This window comes from Branchiostoma lanceolatum, chromosome 9 (assembly GCF_035083965.1).
Source record: "Branchiostoma lanceolatum isolate klBraLanc5 chromosome 9, klBraLanc5.hap2, whole genome shotgun sequence".
NCBI lineage: Eukaryota > Metazoa > Chordata > Leptocardii > Amphioxiformes > Branchiostomatidae > Branchiostoma > Branchiostoma lanceolatum.
The window spans coordinates 984,361-996,002 of NC_089730.1; the positions used below are offsets into that span (position 1 = coordinate 984,361).

Below are 11,642 nucleotides of genomic sequence, written 5' to 3' on the forward strand. Positions count from 1 at the left end.
GGGGGGGGGGTGTCTGTCTGTTTGTCTTTTTGTGTTTCCGCACTTCTCTAGTCAGCATAACTCAAGAACCTCTTCATGGATTACGATGATATTTGGTATGTGAGCAGGTGTTGTGAAGCCGAAGTTCAAGGTCGATTTTGGGCCCCCTGGTATGTGACCTTGGTGCTGCAGCAGAACTTCCATTTTTGTCTCTTTTGACCTGGACGTGCTTGCTATGGTCTTGATCTTTGGGTGGCAAATAGCTTGTGATGTAATAAAGAAGTGATGCAGGTTTGGGCTCCCTAGCAGCTTGCTCTGGAACTGCAGTGGCGTTATTGTGAAAATCCTCTAAGGGGAATAACTGAACAAAGGAAAGACGGATTTCCATGATATTTAGTATGCAGGTAGCTTAGACAGAGATGTACACAATGAAGTGCAAATTATGCTAATTGGGACTTAATTTGCATATCTAATGAGGAAAATCTATATTTGCAGTGTTTTCCATTATAAGACAAAAATACATGCAAAAGATGTAGTTTATGGCAAGTGGAGTATCAACAGATACCAATTATGCAAATATATCCCTAATTTGCATAATAAATGCAGAAGGGCCATAATTCATCTTAGTGTTAGATGAAGGTTTGTCAACATTGCGACATGTATAAGTTGGTTAAATGTGTTCATGACCAAGCATATATTTTGTAAATGTGTAACTCATTTGCATAAACAGAATAGTTCATGGAGATATGAGGTTGCGGAACTCTTACTTTTAGGCAAGGCCCTCTGTTGAATTGCTTTCGCAAACACTGTCGCGTGTCCCATTATGAGTTGCAGTGGATTTACTTTCCTTACTAATTGTGTAAATTAGCTCCTGATTTGCATAATGCTCTCTACATACCAAACATCACGACGATCTGTCGACCCCTTTTCGAGTTATTCATGTCCGAAGGTCAAAACAAAAACACCCACTGCAGTTCAAAACAAGCCGCTAGGGGGCCAAAACTTACACAACTTACTTCCTGTGGCATGAACTATCTACCACACAAAAATTATGACCATAGGATTTTCAGAAAATATTCCCCCAAATTTTGAAGCTCCGCTGCAGTACCTTAGCTACCCACTAGAAGGCCCTTTATCGACCTTGACCTTCCTTTCTGTAAACCCTACCCATCCACTAGATTTCATACAGAACCATCGACAGCTTCTGAAGTTATGCTGGCGACATACAAATACACATCCACACAAAGCCCGCTGCAGTACCAACGGAAAATGCCAGGGAAACCATTTTTGAACTTGACCTCCGTTCCCACAACATCTACACACCTACAAAAAATCATCAACGATCTATCAACGTTTCCGTCACGTTTTTTGCCTACATACAAACATACAAAAGTTAAAAGTTCGCTGCAGTACTGTTGAATAACGCAAGGTGAACCATTTTCGAACTTGACCTTCCTTTGCACAACTACACACCTACCAAAAATCATAAAGATTCATCGAAGGTTTCTTGAGTTATGCTCTTGACATACATACAGACCCACCCAACAGATGTCTCAACCGAAAACATAACCTTCTCCGAGTACTAGTACTCGGCGTAGATAATGAAACCTTAAAGACTAGCTATGATTGTGTAGAAATCACGAAATCTAGGGATAGCTTATGATAAAGCGTATGATGTAAGGGGGGCACCCTAAAGCCCCTCACTCATTGGGCTCCGGCACTGCGGCGGCACTGCGGCGGCACTGCGGCGGCACTGCGGCGGCACTGCGGCGGCACTGCGGCGGCACTGCGGCGGCACTGCGGCGGCACTGCGGCGGCACTGCGGCGGCACTGCGGCGGCACTGCGCTACGTTAGGCCACGTGTCCCCACGTCAAAACCACTAGCAATGGACTAAAACACAAAACATTATGTTTTTATGAGTGCAAACGCTACATGGAAATTTGAAGTGTGTGCCATTTGTCACCAATACTACGTTCACCACAGCAGCCCAATATTGGACTCTACTACGTGTATACATATATATATATAGGGGGGGGGGTCCGTGGGTAAAATCTACCGAAATACAGTATGATTTGATGAGTAAACACCACAGGTTGCTATATTTTGGCATAAAATAAATATTTGACGGTACCGGTCCGCCGCCATCTTGATATGCCATACACAATGATGCTTTTAGTGGTATCTGAGTCATTTACACACAGAGGGTGGTGAAATCTACAGTATGATCTGATGAGTAAACATCATAGGGTGCTATATTTCGACATAGATTGCGTAGAACTGTGAACAGAATACACAGAAAAAAATATGCGATCCCAGGCACTCGCTCTAAGTCTAAGGTATTTTCAAGGACCTGGTTGTAGGTATTTTCTAGCGATTTAGATTCCTTGTTTGTGGTATTTTACACACAAGACAGCAACCTAATAAAAAAAACTTAACTTCGGGTTATGAATAAAGTGTTTCACAGATGCAACAAAGATGGCATCGGCGGGCCGCGGTATCATCAAGTTACCTTCTGTCATTTTCTTGTCGCCAGGGCCATAAATACATTCTTTTATGCCGGCGGAATATAGCAACCTGTGATGTTAACTCATCAAATGATACTGCATGTACTTTGGTAGATTTTACCCAGGCATCTTCATGGGTATATCGTTTATTTCGAAGTGTATTTCGTGCATTTCGGTAACTACACATACCGGTGTAGGGCCAAACTCTGAGTAATATTCTGAAGAAAAACTTAATGAGAAAAAATATAGAGGAAGAAAGTTGTCTCGTTTCATGATCATGGAGTGTGGTCTACTCAAACCGAAGCATTTTTTCTCGGCTTTTTATTTTAACCGCAGGTTCTGGCGAGATGTTGAAGCCCCTTCATGTTGAAGCCCTGTATGTAGGATGGCCCAACACAACCACCATATTTGACGTGACCTCAGCACTGCTCGGTTGTATGGAGAACTTCATATTCGCTAGCTTTGATGCGGTAACAGAGTCGCAACCGCGAGGACTGAGCTTGAGGGATAGCAACATCGGCTCCAGGTAGGGGAGAGACTGGTTTTCTTCTCGCGTAAACGTACACATGTTGTGGATTAACATGTGGTTGGGCAAACTGTGGTCGAGCAACATAATACACCTCTCTCACGCGGCGGACATGATAGAATGAAGACGAGGCCAATGAGGCAAAGAAGCAAAAATAATGTACAGATATAGTTTTCCTCCTAAAATACATTAAGTTTTAAAATATGATATCCAAGTATCAATATTACAACTAATGTAATACAGTAATGCACAAAAAAGATGCAGCAATTTAGAGCTTCGTTGGTCGATCCCATAGTCTCCGCCCTCCTCTGTCAAAACGTACAAATGTAAAATAAAAACATAGAAATGCAAATATTTGACGGTCATGCAGCCACTCCCTCATTGGTCGATTCTCTAATTATCAGGTAATCATTGGCTAAACTGCTAATTGTGGTTGACAGTTAGGATCGGTCTAATGTTTGCCACAAGGGCCTCGTTTTCATTCTATCATGTCCGCCGCGTGAGAAAGGTCTATGGATGTCGCATCATTTACCACACAACACTTTACAATTAATCATGCAAACGAGGTACTTACATGTATTTGCAAGTGAATGTGCGTTGCAATGTACTTTTGTGTGTGTGTGTGTTTGCACAATGTTACTTTCTTTCCTGCAGGTGTCTCATTTGTGGGATCACGAATATGCAAATGAGTACATGCTGAATTCTAACGATACAGAGCCACCATGCTCTCTTACAGACCTGGCAGTATAGCCACAAGGAAGAAAACAGTGTCTTCCATGTATCTATATAAATAGATGGGGGTAGTGAATTCTTGTACGATGTATGCTGATTGTTAATTGGATGAATGCAAAGCGGATAAACTGAAGGCTAACATCTCATTCTTAGACACGTGGCCTTTGAAGGATGCACAGAAAGCGAATCATGTGACCCAATATGTCCATCCCCGGACCAGGTGTGTAGCCTGGGAGTATGTGACTGTGCACCAGGGCACACTGAAGAGACCAGAGATCCTCTAATCTGCAGTGATATTGATGACTGTGCAGGGGAGCCATGTACCAATGGATTGTGTACAGATATACCCAATGACTACATCTGTGAGTGTACTCCTGAATATAAAGGTATAAAAATTATATTTATTTACACAGTGTATATAACCCTGCATTGCACATATGTTTGGCTGAATTACAAAGTTTGCAACTCACATAGTGCACAAGATTGTTAACATTTTATCCAGCTTTAAACATTCGGTCCTTTTCAAACATGAGTCCTCTTTTATATTGGTCTTAATGCAGATTGGAACCGTCTTTAGGGTTGACCTGGGTTTCTTTTATAACGCGTACTTCGCAAGTGTTCGTTTTGATGTACCTAAAGGGGACCTAAACTCCAGAAACAGGTACCATCTGTGTACATGATGAAGCTAATCACGAACCATGTCTGTCCATGAAGCCCTGAACTGTCTGCAGTAACGTTACTGGTATGACGATCTTATGATGATCTTACTTGTAAAAAATTGATTGTATTGGCAACTTGAATTTGGATCAGGTACAGCAGTTGCATTATACAGTAATCATATTCTGGTAACCCCCCTGGTACCCTAGCATCCTAGTTTAACATATGATACTGGCATTGAAAGCAATTATTGACCAAACATAAGAAAACTACGAGTAATTTAGAAAATGTTTCTGGATGTGTGTGTGTGTGCGTGTGTGTGTATTTGCGCGCGCGCGCGCGCGTGTGTGTGTGTGTGTGTGTGTGTATAGTTGCTCATGAATTTGCAGCCTTAGCAAGTTGATTCTCCTTTTGCTTTGGAGCAAAAATCAACCTGGAACGTTTGCACTCATCCGCTTGTAACCAATACTTATATACCAAGAAGGACTGCGTCGCCACCACCATGGGTGTGCATTGGAGGCTTTATTCGGCTTCTAGATTCTAAATGGTTCATTTCTTTGTAATATGTGATGAAATCTTACAAAATCTGGTCTTTTAGATGTAGCACCTGTTTCCCTTCAACACATGCACAACAGCCCCCACCTTTTAGCCCAACTTCTGCAAAGAGATATCTCAGGAGCACTTTAGTATAACTGTTTTACGGTCACGGTCAGATAAGGTCCTAATATAATCGTCCCCTTTCTTACACCATAAAAAAGTAAATCACTGAAATTATCATTTGAATACAGGAAGGAACTGCTCTGTACAAAGTAGCTGTTACAAGTTTCCCTGCAATAATGGTGCCACATGCGAGGAGAACGAGACTTCATCACCTGGGATCGAGAGTCGGACTTGCCATTGCTCCCAAGGATACGAGGGTGTGGACTGCAGCAAGGATATCGACGAATGCAGTGAAAAGAAGTGTGTTGCCAACAGCACACGGGCCTGTGTGAACTACCCTGGTGGGTTCTCCTGCCTGTGTACGGACGGGTGGACGGGACAGGACTGTAGTGAGGAGACCACGCCATGTCATAAACGCCCTTGTGGGCCAGGCATGTGTAACGTCACCACAAGTGGTTACAACTGTACCTGTCCCGATGGAACTATAGGTAAGACTACATGGATTGTGCCAACATATGCACCACACATAGCAGTCTCTACGATGGTCATTTCGATATTGTAATGATCATGTGCCTTTTCTGATCACTGCCGTATTCTGATGGCTCCAGTTTTCCCCAACATCGGTCAGACTGTGTCAATTGGCCTTAGTGCCTTTAATGTGACCCTCTGCCAATCTCTTTTAGCCCCATACATGCATACCTGTGCACTAATACTTCCATGCCACATTCACTGCCTTATTCACATCCGATTCAGTGATCCCATGGCAGCCATTTTCCCAAGTGTGCCCCCTTATCTGCTGATCACACTATACATTTGGGTCCTTTTGTCTACTTTGCATTCCTTATTACCACCTGACTATTTACACCTGTCCTACAGTAGTTTATTAATGCAGTAAAGAGATCTTATACCCCTATATTCCATTGAGATTACCCATCATTTACATGTACCACTAAAGACTTATTGCCTTTCAATTATGGCCCTTATTTGCATAATTGGTATCTGTTGATGTTCTATGTATTGAAGTCCTTGATGGACACCCCCCCCCCATGGTGATGATGGTGATGATTGAAATCCTATCAATATAGGAAACACTGGAATCACAGAATCTCCTCATTAACTATGCAAATTAATTCCTAATTTGCGTGTCTATCTCTGTCTAAGCTGCCCATGTACCCAAAAGCATGGAAGTACGATCTTCCTCTCTTTAGTTTTGTCTTTGAAAGTTTATTTTACAAAAAATCACCTGCAGTACCGAAATTAACTGCTAGGGGCCCCTAACCTGCACCACTTCTTCCTGACGTGTGAATAGCTATCTGTCACCTTACAAGAAATGCTTTGAAAAAAGCTGGCCACGCAAACAGTAGATAATGGTGAGAATGAAATGGATGTTGTACGTGTAATGACTTGTATAGACTTAGTTACGCCCTGCCCTCCCCATCGATCGTCAAATATGTGTATCTTGCATGAAAACCGTCACAAATTTTGCCGACCTATCCTTTGCTGCATTAGAACTAATGGCCACACTATGCGGTTGCGTGGTAAAAATCAAGCCCATAGCATTAGGAGCTTGTTAACTTTTGACGACCAAAAAATGCCCGGAAATGCAAACACACAGACCACAGGCACACCAAAACCAATACTACCATTTTCATGAAGGCAAAAACAACAAAGGAAAGTTTGAATATCTCATGCCTCCGAGAGTTTCTCTTATGTCTTGTATGATTGTCTTCATCCTGACATGCAAGATAAACTGATTAACTCAATTGGCCAATCAGGTGGTCGTATATTGAAATGGAGTACTCCCATTGGCTGTCACAAAAAAAACTTAAAAGGTCTATATCGAAAAAATGAAGAAAAAAGGGAGTATTTGCCTATTCTGCCTTTGCGCCAAATTTCAGGTCATTACAGAGATGAATCGATTTGAAGATTTGACAGGAGAAAGGAGAAGGAGGGGAAGGAGGAAAAGAAGAGGAAGGAGGAGAAGAAGAAGCCTGGCAAAAACAATATGTTGAGCCCATACCTAACATAAAAACTTATATAGAATGATCATTCTCATGACAGCCAATTTTCCACCCCAGGTCAGGAGTGTGCCCCCACACCGTATGCTGGACAGCCCCCCCTGCCAATTGTTATCGGAGTGGCAGTGGTGCTGACAGTCGTCCTGTTCGCTTTACTTTATATTCTACTGAAAATGGGGAAATGCAAGGTCTTGGAAATTTGTCTGAAAAGTAAGATTTTGGGAGACAGGAGATACAGATATAGGGTAAGTACCATGTCCATTGCTACTGGATCTACAGTAAATAATAATTACACTAAAGCAAGGTTGCCACATTACAAACTCGGCTGTTTCCATCAAAACTCCAGTAAATTCTCTTGGATTATCATTTTACAGGCTCTACATTTGCCTAATAGTGTGTATGCAGGAATTCTGTCATTCAAATGATGATGAGGTACAGATTGATGCATTCCTCACATTCCTTCGGCTACTTTATAAGGGTCAGTAATTCCAACAACAACGAAAACAAACAATGTTGTATAACTTTAAATTTGGAGCCGCTTATGTCGGATACACAAAGTTAAAAACGAAATGTCTATAAAAGTAAGGAAAAGAACATGTCATTTCCCCCATAATGAATAGTCCTTTCACTTATTGCATGAAATACTTTCTGTTTTTCAGGACATATATGCAGTGTCATGAATATCACCTGTGGAAGTCACATCAAAACTATTTTGTCCAGACACTCAATAAGATTACATGTACAATCCCAACATCAAGGCTTTCAAATGTCAGTAATTGTATCTCTGAATATATTCACCAGGTTGGTAAATCACCAGAACCACCAAAACATCAGCAGGTAAGGCCGCAGCAAGTAAATCTTATGGATGACATCCTCCGCAGACTCCAAAACTAATGAGATAGGGCGACAAAAAACAAGGCGGGCAAAAAAAGCAAGATTCCTATATTTTCAAATTTTGAGATCATAAATCTTGTTAAACAAGAATTGAGGCGACAAAATATCATATCACGACCAACAGGTCATTTATTCCTGTATTCAACCAATGAGGTTTCATATACTAGTATGATATAAGACCTCCTTGATTCAACAGTATACATCTCAATAGACTAACTACAACAAATGCAGAAAAGAGCTTGTTGTACCATCATCTGAAGCAACTACAATGGGTATTCATATGCGATGAAGCACCTTGTGTATACAGCTCAATTAACTAGAACCAAGGACATTATATAATGTCCTTGCTAGAGCAAATGCAGCTTGTCATACCATCATGGGCATTCATATGCAATGGAACACCTGGGCAGCAACTAAATTCAACTGGGTATTCATATGGAACACCCTGTCAACACATGCCATCAAATGCGAGCAATTGAGCCACAAGTTTGCTGGCTGAAATCAAACAATTACACAACACGGAAAGCATGAAAGCTCATCTGTCGGACAACACAGAAAGCCTTTGTCGGACATATCATCGGAGGGCAGGCAATGAATTTATTGGGGGGATTTTTTTCGAAATCAGGCGAACATTAATGAGCGCGCTGATGTCATCCATAAAATTTACTTGCTGTGGCCTAAATTCCTCCAGACCTGCGTTGTTATGTCTCAAGGAAACTGTATGCTTTGCATCTTTTGTATAATTGTATTAACTGCAGTAACTGAAGTAATGTACAAAGTGTAATGAATGAATCTAGGAACAGAGTGACATCTCCAGGCTTAACATTGTATATGGAATGTTCAATGTACAAGAACTATTTGATATTTCATAGAAAGTCTTTAGACATATCTATCACATCAAGTAAATGCAATGAAGACCCAATATTTAATAACGAACAGGACATAAAAATAACCCAAGTGAGAACTACAGCAGATGATTCAAAGCCATCATTATAACAAGAGTTTCACGAACCCATACCTTCGCCAAGTAATATCATTAGCATGTGTCTTTGTGATATATATATATATATATATACATACATACATACATACATACATACATACATACATACATACATACATACATATATATATATATATCATAAGGGTTAGGATGACGTGTTCTCCACTCGCCTCCATCTTGAGTCCGCTGTGGTTGTGTGCATTAAAGCTCTGAGTTGTAACTCCGCGTCCGAGTCGCTTACTAGCACCCTTGGCCACTGAGTGGCGCTGTTCAAGGTTCATTGACGTCAAGTAATGATAATCATAATTTGAATTCCGGTGACCATGAATGCAAATGACGCCAATGTTATAGCTCAACTGGTAGCTCCTGGTTTTAATTAATTGATAACTGGGAGACCTGGGCTAAATTCTCGGCAGGACATCTTGCTTGGATTCGTCTTTAGGATGGGACGTAAAACGGGGTTCCCTTGTTTGATAAGAGGGTATCTCACCACGTTAAGGGGGAAGGGCAAGTAAAGTTAGTAGCTACCCCTCCCTGTAAAAATGTACCCTGCTATGAAACAGCAAGGACACTTGCTGGCCTATGTGCCACTAGCTATAAATAGGCACAACAAGGGTCTGAACAAACACAAAAAGTATGGAAACCTTTTTAGTCAATCATAGGTGGGTTGATCAATAAGTTCTTGGCCTCACCCAGAAATAAGGTGCACAACTCAAATTTTGGGGGCATGATTATAGAGTATAAAGCCTTTTATGAATGTCAATCGAAATTCAAATCATTGTGATCATTACATTAAGCAAAACACACAGTAATGTTAGGCGAGAGAGAAGGAAAAATTGTATGGACAATTGAGCTGCGAGCTGAGTTGTGCCAGTCACCCTGCTCAGCTGAAAGTCAGATACCCTTTTTCTAGTTGAAATAAGAATTTCTGGGTATTATTATTTACTATCCCTCATATTTCTTACCGTTTCAGAAACGCGTTCAGAAAAGTGTCTGTAGGATTGTGCTGAGTCGGCAGTATACCTCGTATACGGACGCATTGCGAACTTGAACCTACAAACTCTTTCTGATCGCAGACAGGACCTCCGCTTGAACTTTGCAAACAAAGTGAAACAAGAGTTCGGAGACCTCAAATCATCATGAAATATATATATTATGCAAACTAGGCCAACATTTGAATGATTTATATTCAACTATGTTCCCTGTCACATAACTTCCAAATGCCACAAGTATGGAATTCCAGTTATGTAGATATGGAATTACAGTATTTTCATTAGTTATGCAAATTAGGTCTTCATTTGCATAACTTTTATCTATCAATGTCCCTTTATATCTCAGTTACATATGTTGCACTTTTGAACTGTCTTACCATTGAATGGAATGAGTTAATAAAATTTCCACAATAATTCTGCAAATTAGTTACTGTTTTGCATGATCACCATTTCATTATATCAACTAACTCTTAAGCTATCCACAGAATAGAAACAAGTATACAGGTTTGATTTTATATCCCTCTGTGGTTTGACCACTAGCTGTCGGATCCCTGGGGAATACTTGCCCTAAATTCCCCAGAATCATAAGAAATAAGAAAGACAGAAAGAAAGGAGAGGAGATGTCTAAAGGAAGAGTGACCTTACCTTACATCCAAGGCATCACAGAGTCACTAGAGAGGATCTTGAAGAAGCACAACATTGCCACAGTAGTCAAACCCAAAACCACGCTAAGAAACCTACTAGCGCATCCCATAGACAAACTACAAGACTCAGTAAAGACGGACTGTGTATACAAGATACCTTGCATGAGCTGCAACAAGGTATACATAGGGGAGACAGGGAGAACATTTGGCTGCAGACTGGAAGAACACAAGAAAGAGACTGAGAGCACCAAGGTGGGAAGGTACACCAGAGCACAGAAGAAGGAAGCTGAGAAGGAAGAGAACAAATTAGCACTGACAGACCACATCATGAGAAACAACTGTGCTGTAGACTGGGATGGGGCCAAGGTGATAGACAGAGAGGACAATAGACTAACACGGTGGATTAAGGAAACTGTTTGGATCAGGAAATCCACTCCAGTCATGAACCGCATCCTTAAGAAATAGAGGATAATCGTTACATTGTTTTTTGATCGATATGTATATAAATATACATATATATATATATATATATATAGTTGTGTATGTGTTACACTTCTGTACGTTTGGGACCACATAGTGATGTCATCCCGTTATTGTACATATGTAAATATTTTGCGTTTGCATCTCATTGATATGTATAAGCAGCAACACCTGTGCTGCATTGCTATGTGAACCAGTCAGAATTGCCTTGAAGAAGGTGACAGATGGTCACCGAAACGTCGGTTGAATACATCTCTTGGTTGTGTAAAAAGAGTATTTTTATTCAGTGTCTTACCAACCTGATGAAACTATATTAAGAGTCAAATGATTTTATATTGTTTTATGCATTGTATTGTATCGCATTAACTATGTATGTATCATGATAGTGTAAGGATCTTACTGTATGTTCGTCTGTATTTGTGGGTCGGCCGTTACCAGCGAAAGCTGCCTAGGCTGACCCAGTGTAATGACCTGTCTTTCAGTTTCAATAAATATAAATACAAATACAAATACTATTCACGGAAATACTTGCCCTAGTTTTGAAACTAACAG

The 11,642-nt window shown here is 40.8% G+C and overlaps 2 protein-coding genes across 2 annotated transcripts in view; both read left to right on the forward strand.

The window, feature by feature from the left end:
• LOC136441474 (uncharacterized) overlaps nucleotides 1-9,194 on the forward strand; it is a 30,467-nt gene extending 21,273 nt beyond the window's left edge. Inside the window, exons 7-11 of the mRNA XM_066437769.1 lie at nucleotides 2,821-3,010; nucleotides 3,896-4,128; nucleotides 5,188-5,547; nucleotides 7,138-7,322; nucleotides 7,737-9,194. Of these exons, the coding sequence (XP_066293866.1) occupies nucleotides 2,821-3,010; nucleotides 3,896-4,128; nucleotides 5,188-5,547; nucleotides 7,138-7,322; nucleotides 7,737-7,757 (989 nt within the window). The 3' untranslated portion in view covers nucleotides 7,758-9,194. The remainder of the gene's footprint in view (nucleotides 1-2,820; nucleotides 3,011-3,895; nucleotides 4,129-5,187; nucleotides 5,548-7,137; nucleotides 7,323-7,736) is intronic.
• Nucleotides 9,195-10,586: 1,392 nt separating this feature from the next.
• Nucleotides 10,587-11,075, forward strand: LOC136441933 (uncharacterized). The gene has a single exon (XM_066438495.1). It carries the CDS (start codon nucleotides 10,587-10,589, stop codon nucleotides 11,073-11,075), a length of 489 nt encoding a protein of 162 aa, XP_066294592.1.
• Nucleotides 11,076-11,642: the final 567 nt, after the last annotated feature.